The 19,990-nt window shown below is 36.9% G+C and overlaps 2 protein-coding genes across 2 annotated transcripts; both read left to right on the top strand.

The window, feature by feature from the left end:
- The first annotated feature begins 3,810 nt into the window (after positions 1-3,810).
- On the top strand, positions 3,811-8,098 carry LOC106087854 (FAD synthase). The gene is made up of 3 exons (XM_013253043.2): positions 3,811-4,278; positions 4,342-4,692; positions 7,425-8,098. The coding sequence occupies exons 1-3, from the start codon at positions 4,159-4,161 to the stop codon at positions 7,731-7,733; spliced, it is 780 nt and encodes a 259-aa protein (XP_013108497.2). The 5' UTR covers positions 3,811-4,158; the 3' UTR covers positions 7,734-8,098.
- Positions 8,099-10,140: 2,042 nt separating this feature from the next.
- Positions 10,141-12,956, top strand: LOC106087848 (atypical kinase COQ8B, mitochondrial). The gene is made up of 4 exons (XM_059367586.1): positions 10,141-11,882; positions 11,945-12,137; positions 12,283-12,453; positions 12,673-12,956. The coding sequence occupies exons 1-4, from the start codon at positions 10,372-10,374 to the stop codon at positions 12,859-12,861; spliced, it is 2,064 nt and encodes a 687-aa protein (XP_059223569.1). The 5' UTR covers positions 10,141-10,371; the 3' UTR covers positions 12,862-12,956.
- The last annotated feature ends 7,034 nt before the right edge of the window (positions 12,957-19,990 follow it).

The raw sequence follows: 19,990 nt of genomic DNA, 5'->3' as shown, positions 1-19,990 counted from the left end.
AAATCGGTCCACGTTTTGATATAGCTGCTTTATAAACCGATCTTGGGTCTTGACTTTTTGAGCCTCTAGAGAGCGCAATTCTCGTCCCATTTGACTGAAATTTTGGGCGTAGTGTTTTGGTATCACTTCCAACAAATGCGCTAAGTATGAATCAAATCGGTCAATGTTTTGATATCGCTGCCATATAAACCGATCTTGGATCTTGACTACTTGAGCCTCTAGATGGGGCAATTCTCGTCCGATTGGACTGAAACTTTGCACGTTGTGTTTTAGTATCACTTCCAACAATTGTGTTAAATATGACTCAATTTGGTTCATAATCTGGTATAGCTGTCATATAAACCGATCTGGGATCTTGACTTCTTGAGCCTCTAGAAGGCGCAATTCTCATCCGATTTGGAAGAAATTTTGTACAACGGTTTCTCTTATGATCTTCAACATACTTGTCTAATATGGTCTGAATCGATCAATAGCTTGATACAGCTCCCATATAAACTGATCTCCTAATTTTGAGCCCCTACAAGGCGCAATTCTTATCCGAATGAACTGAATTATTACACAATGACTTCTACAATCTTCAGTATACATTTATGGTCCGAATCGGACTATAACTTGTTGACCATACATACGATCTAGACATATCTGCCTGTCTGTTTGTTGAAATCAGTCTTCAGCTTAAAGTTCAAAAATGGCCTATATCTTGATATAGCTCCTTTATACCGATATCCCCATAAGGAAAGTCGTATTTTTGCCCTTATTTCGAAGAAAAACTGTGTCGAGTTTGGATAAGGCTATCTCCCGATTTAAAAGTTTGAAAGACAAGAAATGCGCGCTTACTACGAATTTTCGCCGCGATCTGGCCATATTTGTATGCAGCTACAGATGCTCTGTTTTCCGATAGAAGGCATTGAACGCACAAAAGCCGCATTTCTTACCCAGAATTTACCAAATTTGGAAGAGATCCTTTAACACTCGTACCAGTTACAGGCAATATTAGAACTTACGCCCTTTTTGCTGAAATTTAAAGTCGTAAGACCCTATGTAAGAGTATTTGGCTACTCTATATTCATGGTTTTATTTTGCACTCTTAACGAATACACACAAACGACCAGAAGTGGAATAATTTTTAGTTATCCCCAGTGAGTTTTTAGTAATTAACTAGGTTTTTATATGTTGGAAAAACCTACCAAAAATTGAAGTCAGCCTACCAACCTACCAAGCGAAAAAAAAAACCTACCAATTTTGGTAGGAACCTACCAAAAACGACACCACTATTCAAGATGATTACTTTTTACTCTCCATTATTCTAAAGGATTATTCCATACAAAACCTGGGAATGATTCTTTCGTAGTTAGTTAATATCTGCATAGACAAAGGAAATTTATAGACTCATAACAATGTGTTCATAAAAGCTCTAACAAATGGGAGAAATGTCAAATTCTTAGTCGTATATATGGGAGTGTGCAAAGAACCCGGGCGGCGACATGGCATGGAATTATTTTATTAGCAATTCGCATCGGTGAATTGCTACAACAAAGCATCTTTTTTGGGAACTTGATATGTCATAATTTGTAAACACTGCAAAAAAATTCAATTCGCCTTGACATTTAAAATTTTCGAAGGATCTTTATTAATTTTTGAGTATCAAGCAAGAAAACACATTTAAAAATGCCTAAAATTATAATTAGATCCAGAGGTTTTACCCATAAAACCCGCAAGATGGCAAGTTTAAATAGTTTTTATTAGGTTTTTGTAGCCGTAGATAGCTACCAAGCGGGATTATTAAAGTATGGCTCAATTAGGAATATTGTGGTAAGAGCTCAATCACCATATGGTGGGGTTGTGTACCTCGATTGGGCTCTTGGATATCTGTGGGATTTTCAGACCATTTGAAAAGGACGGTTAAAGTTTGTTGGCTACGGGAATGACATTGCCATCATGGTGTGTGGCCGTTCAGAGTGCATATATTGTATTGGGTTGCCCAAAAAGTAATTGCGGATTTTTCATATAGTCGACGTTGACAAATTTTTTCACAGCTTGTGACTCTGTAATTGCATTCTTCCTTCTGTCATTTATCAGCTGTTACTTTTAGATTGCTTTAGAAAAAAAGTGTAAAAAAAATTATATTTGATTAAAGTTCATTCTAAGTTTTATTAAAAATGCATTAACTTTCTTTTAAAAAATCCGCAATTACTTTTTGGGCAACCCAATAGTATGCTGCCCAAATTGGCCAATGGGCTTGACGTAAAAACCCGAAAGATCAAGTTGGTATTATTCACCAATCCTAGATAACTTGGTATGTTTAGGGGACCTCTACTAGATGTGATTCAGCTGCCGCTCTCCTGAAAATTGAATTGAAATTGAAATTCCTGAAAAGCCATTGCAATGTCATGACTTTGACCTTGCGCTGGACAAATGGCGGACTTAAGCTTAATTCCTTTTATGGAATTACTCTGAAATTGCGACAGTAGGCGCAGGCTTATGACTAAACAAACACCTATTTTCCTGTCTAAATTATTTTCGTGCAATAGTCCTTTCGCCATTCTTGATTACTATAGCTTTAAATGGCACATTGGGGGGGAACTTCTCCAGACCGCCTGGCCTTTTCGTCATGCGTGTGGGCTCCTAATCTTCTTCATTCTAATGTCTGGCATTGTACTAACGTACATTTTACCAGTGTTCTTCTGCGCTTTTTGATTTTTTCGGGTGTGACACAATCGACCTAAGTTCCTTGAGTGAAGCTGATAGTAAATGAGGTTGTTAGACGCGTGCCATTATATACCCTAAGTTTTAAAACCATAACAGTAGCAAACGCAATTTATTAAGTAGTTTTTTTGAAGTTTATATTTTTGTACGGTGTATTCACAAATGAATTTTCTCAGCTGGGTTGATGCGGCCATCTGATAAATACGCCTTGGTCTATACCTTTTCTTTGTCTATGACATCTGTTGTCTTTGCCATCTTAAGATACTTCCAAAAGATAAAAGCTTTATCTTTGTGACTTGAAAAATGTCGAATCATTACGCCTGTTATTTTGGGATATTTGAGCAAGTTAGGTATTGAGTAAATTTATATAAAATTTTTTCTCATTTTATAAAGATATCCATAGTGAAGTGCTTGGCTTAATGCCTCATCATAAAGTTTATATGAACGCTTTACATCCAAGCGTACGGTTAAGGCTATAGCAATAAATATAGCAGTTATCTATTTGTGGAGACTATTGTTCTCATTAATAATAGACTTGAGCGCTATAAAATACTTGGAAATATTTAGCAATATATACAAAAATACTTAAACATGCTTGGTATCTTTTACTCATTTGCATAAATAGCGCAATTGTCATTGCTTGCGTTGATGGTATTGGCTTTCCATTTTTTAAGTGTTTTTAAGGTGGTGGCACTTTTTTGTTTTAATAAAACTTTGCATGCACTCACATTCATTAACACAATCCGACACGTCACAACATATTTTGAAAAATAAAAAAATATAAAATTACAAAAATTTTCGAAATTCAGGAATTTAGCCACAAATTCAGAGAAATCAGAGCAAGCTGAAATCATAAACTAAAGGAAAAGGAGAACAATAAGGGAAATTCCTGGAAAGCTGAAGCTGTAACTGCTCATAAATAACTAAACAAACAAAAATTCAAGGTAGCTATATTCAAAGAAAAACTAAAATACCGATAAAGAAGGAAGATTGTGCGTCCCAAAACGAAAAAGAAACAGGAATACAAAATATATTCTCAAGAGCATATAACGGAGATACATAAAAGGCCAATTAGGAAGGAGAAACGATTTTTCAGAAGAAGTAAAACAAAAAAGTCAAAGATATAAAAAAAACTGACCGAGAGTTGCCCTTCTGGAAGTTCTAAAGATAACGAAAAGATAAATATATAACGCAAACTCCCTATTATAACCATAGGCCAAAAGAAAACATTCATGCAGATAAGATTGATGAAGCAAAACACCCACAGAATTAAGGAATACTAAAAGACAATACCAAGACATCAGTTGAAATCAAGATAAAAAAGTTAAAAAAGGCCTATAAAAAAATTTAAATTTTTAAACCCCTTTACCCAGCTTCAAACTGGATACTAAAGGAGAAACAGAAGAGGATACATTACACGAAAAATATTTAGCCTATAGTGTCTTACACAATATGGAAGTTAAGGTGAATACAGCAAATATCAGCAATACAAATAAATTAAAAGATAAAAAGTACAGTGACTACAATGAGGTAACACAGAAAGTGCATGATCAGGTCAATACTTTAATTGAGGTAAGATTTCAACTTCCCCTAAAAGGTATATGAATAATACCTTCGTTTTTTCTTCCATTTCAGTCGCTACATGAAATTTTCCAATTGTACAAACCCAATGAGGTTATGCTTTCCTTTAATGGTGGCAAAGATTGCACAGTGGTCTTGCATCTGCTGCATACCTTCTATCAAAGCAATCCTTGCCTGCAACACATAAAAATTCCCACTTTGTATATAACAGATCCCGATGCCTTCGAAGAAGTTGAAGACTTTGTGGTGGATTGTGAAAAACTCTTCAACATAGATGTGATAAGGAAACCAGGGCCAATAAAAGAGGCCTTAGAGGAAATATGTCAAGAAAGGCCACACATTAAAGCAGTATTTATGGGTTGTCGAAGAACCGATCCATATTGTCAGAATTTAAAAGTGATGCAGGTATGGTGATTTAAGGGGAACATTATATTTTTGGTTTAAGGTCAAACTTGGATTTTTTGTATGCTGTGTTTTGCGATATAGAGACTTTAAAACCCAGTAGATAAAATCCTGGCGAGATCATCATCTTTGTAACCAAATATTTGCTGTTGTAGTTGTAGCCACATTGCATGTGGAGGTAGAGATCCTCGTCAAGCTCCCGTAGGTGAGCAAGCTCGTTCCGGTCCAAAGAACCGATCACCGCGGAAACAGGTGGAAGTTAGTTATTTAATAACTCGCCTAGTCATATCGAGCATCATAGGCACTCAGTATTTGTGCAAGTGCCGTTGCCCCCCGACCTCTCACTGAGACTCTCCGCTCGATACCACTGATTGTCCATGAGTGCCGTTGCAGCTACTCTGTATGGAAAGAGATGGGTTTCTACCGGGTAAATACCCAACGCTTAGGTATTTAGATCGATCTAAATGGCAGCTGTATCCAAAAATGGTCCGATAGAGGTCTATCAAAACGCACTGTTTTAAATTTCATCCAAATCGGAAGAAAAATGCTCATTTTATGGGCTCAATACTCTATATTGAGAGATCAGTCTATATGGCAGCTATATCCAAATATGTTCCGATCTGGATGATATTCAACAAAAAGGTTTAGAGGTCCCAAATTTCATCGAAATAGGATGAAAAATGCTCCTTTTATAGGCTCGTTACTCTATATCGGGAGATCGGTATATATGACAGCTATATCCAAATATGGTCCGATCTATACCACATTCGACAGGAATGAGTAGGGGCTACCAGAACACACTGTGCCAAATTTCATCGTATTCGGGTAATAAATGGATCTTTTATGGCCTCTATACCCTATATCGGGAGATCTAATGGTCGGCTTATAGGGCAGCTATATCCAAATATAATCCGATCTGAACCACACTTCACAGAAATAGATAGGGGTCTACCAGAACTCATTGTGTCAAATTTGATCGAAATCGGATGAAAAATTGACTATTTATTGCCTCATGACTTTAAGTCTGAAGATCGGTCTATATAGCGGATATATATATAACTAAAATCCGATTTTGTGAGATCAGAAGTTCAGGTTTATATACAAAGAATACGAAATCATCAAAAATTGTTTGGAAAATGCTGAGCTGTGCCGCCCAGCCTCTTACTGAACCTATCCTCTCGATATCACTGATTGTCCGCAACTGCAGTTGCAGCCACTGGGAATGGTGGTGCATTTTACTATCACCGTGGACGCCTCCGTGTTCTATCTTTCGTCTGCTTGATTCTGTTGAGTGTCAAGACCCAGGAACTCGGCGACTAAGATGCGGTGCGTCCACAGTGTCTGCATATGGCGCTTGATCTAGAGGTTCTTTCCTGTCTCTTCTCTCGCTCTAGATCATGTAGATCTACCTTAAGGCTTCTGGGCGGTGGGTATCTATCCACAAGATGATGATTTTGATAGTCTCTGCGATAACAGCCCAAAAGGCATTGCTTGAACAGCATGTAGTTGTGTCTTCACACTGGTTGTATCTTTGTCTCCTGATAATGGTGGTCCACGGCATACTGACAGATCTGAATATTATTTCACTGCGTGTCACAAGGTTGACGAGACCACACTGGCGCTGTATAACTTACCACAGACCGGGCAATTGCTTTGTACGTTGCCAACAAGGTTTCTTTGTCTGCACCCCAATTGCTGTTGGCAAGTGAATTGAGGACCTTGTTTCTACTTTTGACTTTATCGCAAATTGCTGTGGCATATGGGAAGAATGTGTAAGAGCTGTCAAATGTGAAGCCAAGTATTTTGGCACACTTTATGGTCGGAATCATTTCTCCATCGACCATCACAGTCAGCTCAGTATTCACCTCACGAGTATTTGTAGTGAACAATGTGGCTGCAGATTTGGTTGCGAATATCTTCAGATTCCTTGCAGCGAAATATGAGGCAAGTTCGTTGAGGTAGACGTACAACTTATCGCAGATGTCAACAATGGGTGGGGGGCCTCATGCCATTATCGTACAATCGTCCGCATATGATATGATCTCTATGCCATCCTGATGATAATGAACACTACACAAATCGGAGCTCAGAGTTCCAACTTGCATGATGCTTTTAGTTGTCCTGTGCCGGAATCATAACATATAACAGCAGTAGCTATTTCCTCATTATTGCTGGCGATTTTTGACTTAAATTTCTGTAGGCGCCAATAACCTGCCTTGCAATATCGAGGATCACAGTCACATAGTATTTAAGCAAAGACAGTGCCGCCCAGCCTCTCACTGAAACTCCCCTCTCGATATCGTTGATTGTCCGCGACTGCAGTTTCAGCTACTGCACATGGTGGTGTATTCCACTATCTACAACCGGTGGACGCATTCCGTAGCTCTCAGCTGAGTTTCTCGTGTTGACGATGAACACTATAAAGATTGGAACCGCATGGTTGTCATAGTTATCCTGTGTTGAAATCATAACATATACCAGCAGTAGCTATAATGAGGAACATTTTTTATACTTATGTTGCAGTTGTTATAGCGATTCTTGACAAGTCCGTGATGACTGTTCGATCCCTATCTAGCCATTTTGAGATTAACCTTAGTTTATCTGATATTACCTTAATTTTATAAATTCTAGCATTGCAATTCATTTAAGTTTGGCCTTAAAAATATTTTTTTTTCTTCAAACTTTGTTTAAAGGTTATAAAAATAATTTCTAAATTTCTTGCATTTGTATTTCAGCCCACTGATGCCGGTTGGCCACCTTTAATGCGTATAAATCCCATTCTTGATTGGACATGTCGCGACGTCTGGCAGTATATATATCTGTATAATGTGCCCTACTGCAACTTGTATCAGAAAGGCTATACTTCAATAGGCAATAAGACCAACACACTACCCAATCCTTATCTACGTGTATTGGATGAGAAAACCGGAGCAATTTTAAGTTATAGACCAGGCCATGAACTTATTGACAATGATGATTTGGAGCGCGCTGGTCGCATGACAGCTAAAAAGGAGCATATAACAACAAATTTGGTTTCCAAATAGTATTTTTTGGTTTATAACCCATTTGAGAAAATAAATTTTAATTTATCAAAATTTTCTATAAGTATGTACAAAACTATTCGGGTGCTGTTATTAGGAATAATTTCTAGTTAGAAATATTAGTATAAATTGCAAATGTAAATTATTATTATTTTACTTAAGTTTTATAAAACAAACAAACAAAACGAAAGCAAGGCAAAAGCCTACACAATGTACCTACAAATGACAGACAATATATTTTAAGTTTTTTTTTGTTATAAAGAGCAAAGAAATTAGGAAACAAATTCTTAATTTCAAAAAACTGCCTGCAAATAAAAGTTTCTGTTTGTACCCTACACCACTACTGTGGTACAGGGTATTATAACTTAGTGCATTTGTAAGTAACATCCAAAAGGAAAAGAGTTAAACCCATTGATAGGTATATGGATCGACTCAGAATCACTTTCTGATTCGAATTAGATTTGTCCGTCTGTCTGCCCTTGTTACCGGTAACAATTTTCATCCGTTCGTCTTTTGGCCTAGAGACGAACCCTATTGAAATTGGAAGAAATCGGTTCAGACTTGGGTATAGGTCTCAGATATGTGTGTGTTCGTCCGATCTAGACCAATATTGCAATAATTTGGTCATTTGTTTTTCAATTATGAAGAAAGTTGGCACAAAATATTCTCTTATGACTTCCGAGATTGCTGATGAATTTCACCAAAATCGGTTCAGGTTTGGATATAGCTCCCACCTATATGTATCAACCGACCGGTATCTCTTTATATTCAAACAAAGTATAACGGATAGAAATTGCCACGCTATTGGATCAATATAAGGTTGTGAATCGATTTGGACCATACTTGGATTTGATGTTGGACTGGACGATAGTAGATGTCATTGTGCAAAATTTCAAACAAATTGGTTAAGAATTGCGCCCTCTAAGGTCTCAAAAAGTAAAATCGCGAAATCGGTTTATATGGGAGCTATATCAAGTTATGGATCAATTCAGACCATATTTGGCAACATTTGTGTCAAAAATGGGCTGAAAGATCATAGAAAATGTCGCTGAGCAAAATTTCATATCGGATAAGAATTATGCCCCTTAGAAATTCAGGGTTTGGGTTGAATTTTGACCATAGAAACCCTAGAGGTCACTGTGCAAAACTTTATCCAAATCGGTTAAGAATTGCGCCTTCTAGAGGCTTAAGAAGTAAAGTTAAGAGATCGGTTAATATGGGAGCTATATCAGGTTATGGACCGATTTAGACCAATACCATATTTGACACGTATGTTGAAGGTCATAGGAGAAGCCGTCATACATTTTCAGCCTGGACTCAATAAGTACATTCGGGGGATCGGCTTATATGGGAGCTATATCATGTTTCAGACCGATGCAAATCAAACTTGGCACGTATATTAGAGCTCATAGAAAACGTCACTGTGCAAACTTGCATCCAAATCAGTTAAAAATTACACCCTCTAGAGGCTCAAGAAGTATAATTGGGAGATCTTGAGAACTTCGTAAAAGCCATTGCTCTGGTGAAACCATCCAGCTTGAACTTGGTGCTATAAACTGAGGGTCGAGATAAATGCGTCTTGTCTCCAGGTCATTTCTCCCTTACTGGGACTTTCTCAAAAGGTAGCCCGTTGCGCTGCCCACACCAGGGGGGCTGTCAGTACGCGGAGTACCGAGCAGTCTCGATGAGTGTCTGAAATACGAAGAGCTTGACTCCCTCAACCTGAGTGCAAATTGCGCCTTAATCCGACCTCAAGGCACTAATCGCCACTATCGAGATCATACTGCAGAAGCTCTCTCTCCCCAAAGCCTGAAGCATGGACAAATTTTATAATATATATTGATAAACTGGTTGGCGGCGCTTGTAAATATAGATAAATGGGAATTATCTAAGAACATGCCGCAAGCCGAAATCTGCTCTCATGGCATGCGCTCTGTATCGTTTACATTTTCTAAATATGCATTATCCTTTCCCATGAAGGAAACTATGGCGTAATGCACGTACATAGGGTTTCGGCAGTCGTTGCTTCCAATATGTTTATCTTTCTTTCTTTTGTTTTTGTTTCTTTCATCTGTAAATTTGATTTATTTAATTTTTTCGACAGAACAGCTTACTTTGAAGAAAAATAAAATAGTTACTTTGAAGAAAAATAATAAGAACAAGAATATTTAAATCAAGCATAATTTTTAAAAATTTATATACAAATGGTATAAAACCCAATTAATACGAGGTGAAATTTCATTCGATACGGAAGTGCACTCGTATGCGCAATAATTCGGCCCCAGATTTTGCTTGTCAATGATGTGAGTGCTTATTACATTTTTAAATATATAGTGAGAACGTCCCATGTATTTAAGTTAAAAGTGCAACGGCATCTAGTGGTCTTCTTTGCGTTTTGCAGCTGTTTAGCCAACAGATGGGGTCGGATTTACCAACAGCTGTTGCCGTTGTTGTTGCTCTTCGTGTTTTTTTACATAACTTTTGTCCAGCTGTTTTTATTTTGTTGTTTTTTTCCGCGTATTTTTACACAATAATAAATATCCTTGCCACGTTCAGTGCTAAAGTTTATAAATTTTCTAAAAATTAATCACCTTTCCTTAACATACTTACGATTCCGTTGTTATTAACGCCATATGTAATAATGGCTCGAGCAAGTTCTGACTTGTCAGCGGTATTAAGAGGCCTGCAGTTGGTAATAGAGGCAGCCTGCCGTGAACAACGCGAATTGAGCAGACATTTGTGGTCCAATTCAAGCATACGTGAATTACTGGAAGAAAATATACGTCTAAGCTCGGAATATTTGAAATCCACGGGTCAAAATCCCAGTGAAGAATTAAAGAAAATTCAACAATTTCTGCAAGAAACAAAAGAACGTTCGTGTGTTGTGGCCGAGGGCTTAAGACAGCTGACAGCAGCTAAGATTTCTAACGAATTTAAGATGAGTCAGATGCCTACAGCATTTGGCACAGGTGGTGTGCAAGGGGGAGATGCAGCAGCAATGCAACAAGCAGATCAGCAGCCAACCACAAATTTCGCAAGAGAAACCAGTCAAACCTCAACGCCCTTTGCTAAAGGAGGCAAAGTTGATGCAGCCAACTTGGATATATCTTCCATAACATTAAAAGAAATGGAAGAAATTTTATCCAGACGTCTACAAACGCGCAGGCGTGAAATCAATGAGAAAGCCAAACCAATTGAGAATATCACAAAACCAGAAGCCGAAACCACCGCATCTTCAGATGCTGCAGTGCCGGAAGACATGAAAGCTGACACAGAATATGTAAAGAATGTTCTATCCTTTGTGGCTGGGGCTCCAGCGGCATCAACCAAAGCAACTACCTCAACATCGTCTGAGTCACAAATTGAGTTACCCTCACTGGCCAATGTCTCGAAACAAAGAACAGTGCCCTCAAGTCGTTTGGGTAGAATGGCATCTTTTGGAGGACTTTTTGCCGGTTTGGGTATTGGCACCATAAATGAATTGACAAAGGGAGCCCTGGGATTAGGTGGTTCCAAGAATGTCAAGGAAGCTTTACTCAGTCCTGCCAATGCCGATCGGATTGTAGACACCCTGTGCAAAGTTCGTGGAGCCGCATTAAAAATTGGTCAAATTCTTTCCATACAGGATAGTAATGTGGTTTCGCCTCAATTGGCCAAGGCTTTTGAACGAGTGCGACAATCGGCTGACTATATGCCTGATTGGCAGGTGGAACGTGTTATGAACACTGAGCTGGGACCACAATGGCGCAACAGATTTCAAAGTTTTGAAGATAAGCCATTTGCAGCAGCTTCCATAGGTCAAGTACATAGAGCTGTCTTAGAGAATGGCATGCAGGTGGCAGTGAAGATACAATATCCAGGTGTGGCCAGAAGTATTGAAAGTGATATTGATAATCTGGTGGGCATGCTGAAGGTATGGGATGTATTTCCCAAAGGTTTCTTCATAGACAATGTGGTTAAGGTAGCTAAACGAGAATTGACCTGGGAGGTGGACTATACACGTGAGGCTGATTACACAGAGAAATTTAAAGAAATGATAACCCCTTATGGGGAATATTATGCGCCCAGTGTTATAAGGGAGACTACCACAAGCAGTGTATTGACCACGGAATTGGTGCCGGGAGTGCCATTGGATAAATGTTTCGAAATGAGGTAAGTTACGATTGAGAGTTAATCTTGTTTCGTTTTTAAACATGTTTTGTTACTTTCTTCAGCTATGACCATCGCCACCATATAGGCCAATCAGTTTTGAAGTTATGCCTTAGAGAACTATTCGAGTTCCAATGCATGCAAACCGATCCAAATTGGTCCAATTTCCTATACGATGCCCAGTCAAGACGTTTAATGCTTATTGATTTTGGTTCTACGCGTTTCTATCAGAAGGAATTCATTAGGAATTATCGAAATGTAAGTGAAAAAACCTAAACTTACCCAACCTATTCAACTTTTGAAAGGCTAGGATTTGTTTACATATTCCGAGTTTGTCCGATTTGCTCCTTCTAGTGTTAAACACAAATTTTGAATTGTTATATTTCTTGTGACTGTATTTTAGATAATCATATCTGCGGTAAATAACGATAGGCAAGGTGTTTTAAATATCTCTCGAGATATGGGCTTCCTTACTTCGTATGAAACCAAACAAATGGAAGAGGCTCATATTGATGCAGTTATGATTCTAGGTGAAATGTTCCGTTATGAGGGTGATTTTGATTTTGGGCGTCAGGTAAGGATTATAACAAGGTTTTATCTTTCGTAACTATATCTGAATAATAAATCTGAAAATGAGATTCAACCTCAGTTTTAGTATTAAAAAAGTAAAACTGAAACCGGAATAAGTTTAAAAAAAGCTGCGAAATTTTTCGACCCAATTTTTCAGATTTAGATGCGAGAATGGTATATCAACATAACTCAATATACTAAATAAACTTAATTTTTCTTCTAGAATACCACCGAACGCATAGCACATTTGGTACCCACAATGGTGGCGCATCGTCTATGTCCGCCACCCGAAGAAATCTATTCAATCCACCGCAAATTGTCGGGCATATTTTTGTTATGTTCTCGCCTTAACATCAAATTGAAATGCCGTCCACTATTCGACGAGATAGTGGTGGGCAAATACAAAGAATAGAACAAACTACTTAACAATTAAAAATAAGATTAAAGATATGAATAGACAATGTTGAAATAAAAGCTCTCGGTATTTTTGTTATATATTTGTACAAATTAACATTTTTTTTCACACATAGCCTTTTGTATATGAGTTTGTATTTAACGTATTTAACATAATTTATATACAGCTGCATAAAAATACACATTTTAACATCAATTTAAAAATACTTTTTTTTGAACGGGTCTATTTTCTTTTAGTTAAAAATCAAACTATGTTCCTAATTTAAGCTGCCATTAACGATTACAATGAGATTTTCAATTTATAGAACATGTATCATGACCTAGACAGCGTCTAGGCCCTTCGAAACCTCTTCTTATGGCATATTAGATGCATGTTATCCATCTATTGTCTAAAAGTTTCTTTCCGGTGACCAATAAAATGTAATTCTGGTGATATAGATTTCTATGGTAAAACAAGATACCCAATCACTTCTTTTACGATAACCAGAACCAAAAATTTGCTTATATTTGCAATGAAACCGTCTAGGTCTCGTGGGTGCATTTTGGCTTCAAAGCTTCAAATATGCTTCGCATTGTTGACATATCCAACTTGACAATACCCTTCGGTTGAATTTGTGTTCAGTTCTACAAAATTGAACAGTGCCGTGCCGAATTTGGTCCAAATCGGACCATATTTCAATATAGCTGCTATGGGTTTCATTCATTTTTACTTTTTCATCGGATTATGATGAAACGTGTTGTGCATATACGCCCGATGTGGTGGTATATACACAAAATTTTTCCAGTATCCATGGTGGTGGGTTCCCAAGATGCGGTCCGGCCGAACTTACAGCCTTTTTATTTGTTTTGCTCTTCTCTTACGTTTAATGTACGAACAAGTAAAAGCGTGCTAAGTTCGGCCGGGCCGAATCTTGGTAACCCATCACCATAGATTGTGCTAAAAATGTATACAAAATAAATTTAGTTAAAGGGAATAATTCTATTGGGTTGCCCAAAAAGTAATTGCGGATTTTTCATATAGTCGGCGTTGACAAATTTTTTCACAGCTTGTGACTCTGTAATTGCATTCTTTCTTCTGTCAGTTATCAGCTGTTACTTTTAGCTTGCTTTAGAAAAAAAGTGTAAAAAATTATATTTGATTAAAGTTCATTCTAAGTTTTACTAAAAATGCATTTACTTTCTTTTAAAAAATCCGCAATTACTTTATTGCGGCTTGTAGGGGCTCAAGAAGTCAAATCGGGAGAACGGTTTATATGGGAGCTATATCAGGTTATAGACCGATTCGGACCGTACTTGGTAAAGTTGTTGGAAGTCATAACAGAACACTACGTGCAAAACTGCGGCTAAATCGGACAAAAATTGTGGCTTCCAGTAGCTTAAGAAGCCAAATACGAAGATGGGTTTATATGGGAGCTATATCAGGTTATAGACCGATTCGAACCGTACTAGACACAGTTGTTGGAAGTCATAACAGAACACTACGTTGAAAACTTCAGCATAATCAGACAAAAATTGTGGCTTCCAGGAGCTCAAGAAGTCAAAAAGAGAGATCGGTTTACATGGGAGCTATTATATCAGGTTATAAACCGATTCGGACCATACACAGTTGTTGGAAGTCATAACAGAACACTACCTGCAAATTTCAGCCAAATTGGATGAAAATTGCGGCGTCCAGGCGCTCAAGAATTCAAATCGGGAGATCAGTTTACATGGGAAATAGTAAGTATATAACAAATATGTCATACAAAATTAGGTCCAAGCAATAGGAGGTCGCCCCACCCCCAAATACTCCCAAATGGACATATTAGTCGACCATGACTATATAGGACTCAAATGAAAGGTATTTGGGAGTAGGAAACGAATATGACATTAAAATTTACGTGCAAGTCTAGGTGGCGTTTTTCCTCCTAAAAATACGTCAAGCAAGTTAATTGACCCATTACGACAATATGGGACTCAAATGAAAGGTATTTGAGAGTAGAAAGCGAATTTGACATCCAATTTTTGGAGCCAAGTGTTTGGGGGTACGCCCTAAACCACCACTTAAACTGATCTTCATTTCCGACCATATTGCCTCAAATCAACGGTATTTGGGAGTAAAGAACGAATTTGATATCTATTTTCAGGACAAAGTGCCGGCGCCCAAGCCCCAAATGGGGCTCAAATTAAAGGGATTTGTGAGTGGGGCACGAATTTGATATCCATATTTGAGTCAAAATATCTCAAGTGCCATCCCTCCCCTAAAAATCACTTCTCATTAACCTAATTTTCAAAAACACCAGATCGCGGAGATTGGTAATGCAATTCGTTCGAAATTTTTTGCACTCTCGGGTGCCTCGTGGGTCGTCCAAACCCCGCCAAATGGATATATAGACCAATCACTACAATATAGAGCTCAAACGAAAGGGGCTTGAGAGACAAAAACGAATTTGATATCCAATTGAAGAGCCATGTGTTTGGGGAGCAGCCCCACCCTAAATGACTTGACTTTCGGGAAATTGACTTGACTTTCGGGAAATTGACTTGACTTTCGGGAAATTTATAATCATTTTTGGGAAATTGATACTCATTTTCGGGACGAAGACCCAGGAGTCAGATTTTTTACTTGACCATGCATGGCATGCTACCTCGCAAATGTCGCCAGCATTAAGAGGGGATAACCCCCGCTTTAAATTTTGTTCGATGTTATTGTCAGGATACGAACCCAGGCGTTCAGCATCATAGGCAGACACAGGCTAAAGTGGCACGAATTCGATATCCACATTCATGGCGAAGTGTCTCCACCCTAAAAAGATATTAGAGAGTTAAAGAAGGCACAGCGGAGCGGGCCCAGTTCAGCTAGTTTGGTATAAAAATTTTTTCTAAGAAATAGAATTTTAGTTAAATGTCAATAGTATGGAGGAGGTCATCTTACATCAATAAGAAATAGATGTCAGATTCATCTGCCCTTTTTAGCTTCAGAATCGTTACATTTTTGGGATGAGAGAATACATTTTCTGATCATCTTTATTTAGCAAAGGAAAGTCCATTATTCATCCCCTTTGGAAATATCCCCCCTTTATTGCAATAAAACAACATCGACTCATCCTCTTTTAAACAATCTCAAGGAACAACGGAATGTATTTGTTTCCCAATTAAAGCCTTCTCTTTACTATTGTCGTTCTTGAAATTGTTTAGAAAAGCTTTTCAATGCATCCACCTGCAATATTCAAAGTCAATAGCAGACCAAACAATTTAGTAGATTGCTCATATCACAAAGCCACAACCAAAGCCTATAAAAAAAACAAACGACAACAACAAAACATTGTCATCTTTTACCATGGAAAAAAAACAACCGAACCAACTAAACCTCAAGCACAATAATGACAAGAGTATAAGGCAAATGTCTCTCACAGCAACCGAACCTGAACGGAATTGCCATCAATATGACAATTGGTACAAGTGCACCTCACTCATTCACTCACTTTAGCCAACCACCATCACCATCAGCACCAGCACCATCAGCACCAGCACCTTGGTAAGGTACTTTACCACGCAATGATGTTACCTAGTACTGCTGCCTACCTACATTGTTTTGTGTGTTGTGTAAGGAAATACGAAAAATCAACTCAACTCAAGTCATCTCATCAAAATGTTAAGTTTTAATGGGGTCAACTGACAGTTGAGTTGTGCACGACAAAAACCGAAAAACAAAAACAGCAATAGCAACAACAACAAAACACGATAATACTGAAAAAGACCACAAAATTTCAAAGGACATGCCATCAGACCCCACACACACACACACAGAAGCACGCACCTCAACAGAAAACTAAAAATTTACACTCATTCGCAGAATACAGCTGTGACAAGAGAAAAATCTGCAGAGAGAGGGTGAGAGAGAGAGAGAGAAACTAAAATCTAAAACCAGGCAGGGCTTTGTATTTTAAACCAAAATGCTGCTGCTTTGCTTAAAGGCAGAAAAATAACATTACTGTTTCTTTAACATTAAACCAAATGAGAGAGTGTTTGCCCCAGTAGAGTGTTAACAACATCGGGCGAATTGAATAGCACTGTTGTTTTAACATTAAGTTCCCTCTTACATGTTTAATGACATTTTAGAAAGTTTCTCTTTTCCCTCAACATTTTTGTAGGGTTGTCAAAAAATGAAGTTTGCTTTTCCTGTTTTTTGTTATTTTTTCGTGTTGGTTTCGCATTCCTGCAATGCTTCTTCGGGACATTTGGTGTCCTGTGTCCTATTATTCCGTTTTGTTGTTGTAGTTGTCCTTTTGTATGACATTTAATAGTTGTGGTTTTAACATACTTTTTTTTTGGCTTTCTAATGATGCATGGAATATCCTTATAACCCACCACCTTTTATATGGGTTTGACCACCCCACCCCAATATTCCCCCTCAACCTAGGCGAAAGTGAAGTTTTATTTCATTTTCAATTCCCATTTCATTTTGAAATGGAATTTCTTGTAAAGTTTTTCCCTTTCATTTATGCAAAGGCGGGGGATGGTTAACTTTTTTTTATTGTATTAGTGCTGGCTAACTGGCTGGCATGGTCATACACATGCATACGTATTTGGGGCTTTCGGTCGATATGATGTCATCAATATTACTGAAAATGGCCAAGTGTTGATGGTGTGTCCCCACTTCGTCTTTCCTACATATACTGCACCATACTCTGTGGGCCAACACGCACGCATATTCTGACATTAATGGCGAGTAGTATCTTCAGCTGTTGTATTTGTCGTCGTTTGTTTAATGTTTTTCGATTTTCTTTGTTTCTCTTTGAGCGTGTGTGTCGTATGGCCCAATATTTGTGTGCGTGTGTGTTTGTTTTGTATTCTTTCCGTTTCCCCTTTGCACTTCTTTGATTTCCTCTTGACAGTTTAATATAGAAATGCGTTTTTATTGGCTTTGACTTTGTTTTATTTGCATTTTAACCTACAAAATGCACTGCTGGCTTAAATTATAAACAATTACTTGGCAATAAAATGTAATTGTGTGGTGGGAACGGTTTAATGACTTGCCTTGGTTGCAGTAACAATTGTCCGTTCTATTTTTGCTCTGGGTTTGCTTTTAAATCGGAATATTCGCAGTTGGGAAAACTATTAATGGTAAAAGTAATAAAAATACCAGGTGATTGTGACAGAAAAATAATATAGAACACGAAAATGGAAAGAAATTTCCTTTTAAAAGAAAGTTTAACAAATTTCTCCTAAAATTTAATTTTGGCAAAATTTCCCTTAGAAGTGAAATTTTGATAAAAAATTTCCCGTGGAAACAAAATTTTGACCGAACTTCCCAACACAAAATTAACAAAATTTCTTTTGAAATTTAACTTTAAAGAAAATTTTCTATGGAAATCAAATTGTTTAAAAAATTTCCCATGGAAATGAAACTTTAAGAAAAATTAAACTTAAAAATACAATTTTAATAAAATTTTCTTTAGAACTAAGTTTTGACAAAATTTCCATAGATGAAATTTGGACAAAATTTCCATAGAGGAAATTTGGACAAAATTTCCATAGATGAAAATTTGACAAAATTTCTTATAGAAATAAAATTTTGACAAAATTTCTTATAGAAATAAAATTTTGACAAAATCTTCTATAGAAATGAAATTTTGAAAAAATTTCCTATAGAAATAAAATTTTGACAAAATTTGCTATAGAAATGAAATTTTGACAAAATTTCCTATAGAAATGAAATTTCGACAAAATTTCCTTTAGTAATGAAATTTTTGAAAAAATTTCCTATAGAAATGAAATTTTGACCAAATTAGCTATAGAAATGAAATTTTGACCAAATTTGCTATAGAAATGAAATTTTGACAAAATTTCCTATAGAAATGAAATTTTGACAAAATTTCCTATCGAAATGAAGTTTTGACAAAATTTCCTATCGAAATGAAATTTTGACAAAATTTCCCATAGAAATGAAATTTTGACAAAATTTCCTATAGAAATGAAATTTTGACAAAATTTCCTATAGAAATGAAATTTTGACTAAATTTCCTATAGAAATGAAATTTTGACAAAATTTCCTATAGAAATGAAATTTTGACAAAATTTCCTATAGACATGAAATTTTTACAGAATTTCCTATAGAAATGAAATTTTGACAAAATTTCCTATATAAATGATATTTTGACAAATTTTCCTATAGAAATGAAATTTTGACAAAATTTCCTATAGACATGAAATTTTTACAGAATTTCCTATAGAAGTGAAATTTTGACAAATTTTCCCATAGAACAGAAGTTTTTCTAATACAAAACATCCAAAAATCCATTTGGCACCGACTCCTTTGACAAACCATCGCTAGCAACTTCTTTGAAGAAATTTCTCTACCACCACTTGTTTTATGGGCGCCAACATATTTCTTAAAATATATTCTCAAGAAGCCACGTTAAAAAGTTCTTACATGATGGCTACCATCACTTCAACAGCACATTATGTCATGTTTTTTGTGAAGTTTGCCACCGCATTTCGGTTAATTCTAATAAGCGACCCCACTCTTAGGTTAATTGCACCCACAAGGAGCTTTTGATACTTAAGCGTCGTTTCTCGTGAAACGTGCATTCATATGGGTTGACTGCTTTGGTGGCTTGGTCCTTTTTTTACTTCTTCAAACACTAATACATGCACACGCAAACACACACATCAACCACATAATTCCTTTGGTAACAATTAACGTAAAATACACACATACAAATATTTGTATATGCTTAGTGTATGGGTAAGAGTGCTGGTGCTTGTGTCTGGGTATGGTTATTTCTTACATATGCACGTTGTTACATGCCGTTGACATACTTCCACGACAAACAATAATGAAAGGACGAAAAAGTGCCATAGCAGCTCCTAACCACTCTGCACCTCTGCGGAATGTGAGTTGATACATTTTTTCCAAATGATAAATGTCTTTATTTAGTCATAAGTTTTTTGTATTCAGTCTCGTTTTCGTTTTGTCTTTTTTTTTGTTTTTCTAAAAAACGACGAAAACGAGTGTCCCCATACACCAACACACATACTTGTACACTCAAAAAAACTGGTATACTTATTTGGAGTCTGTCGCATGGGTTTTAGAAATCATTCTTAAAGGCTAGTATAATTTTTCTTTAGTCAAAGTAAAATTT

Source organism: Stomoxys calcitrans, chromosome 4 (assembly GCF_963082655.1).
Source record: "Stomoxys calcitrans chromosome 4, idStoCalc2.1, whole genome shotgun sequence".
Lineage (NCBI taxonomy): Eukaryota > Metazoa > Arthropoda > Insecta > Diptera > Muscidae > Stomoxys > Stomoxys calcitrans.
The sequence above is the reverse complement of the archived record's forward strand: the minus strand, read 5'-3'. Positions and strand labels throughout refer to the sequence as shown.

Excerpts from the sequence above, each read along its gene's own strand:
- LOC106087854 (XM_013253043.2), top strand. The coding sequence starts at position 4,159 with ATGGAAGTTAAGGTGAATACAGCAAATATCAGCAATACAAATAAATTA. Across the intron at positions 4,279-4,341 it reads AGGTCAATACTTTAATTGAG|TCGCTACATGAAATTTTCCA; the intron begins GTAAGATTTCAA and ends CTTCCATTTCAG. Across the intron at positions 4,693-7,424 it reads AGAATTTAAAAGTGATGCAG|CCCACTGATGCCGGTTGGCC; the intron begins GTATGGTGATTT and ends TTTGTATTTCAG.
- LOC106087848 (XM_059367586.1), top strand. The coding sequence starts at position 10,372 with ATGGCTCGAGCAAGTTCTGACTTGTCAGCGGTATTAAGAGGCCTGCAG. Across the intron at positions 11,883-11,944 it reads GATAAATGTTTCGAAATGAG|CTATGACCATCGCCACCATA; the intron begins GTAAGTTACGAT and ends TACTTTCTTCAG. Across the intron at positions 12,454-12,672 it reads ATTTTGATTTTGGGCGTCAG|AATACCACCGAACGCATAGC; the intron begins GTAAGGATTATA and ends TTTTTCTTCTAG.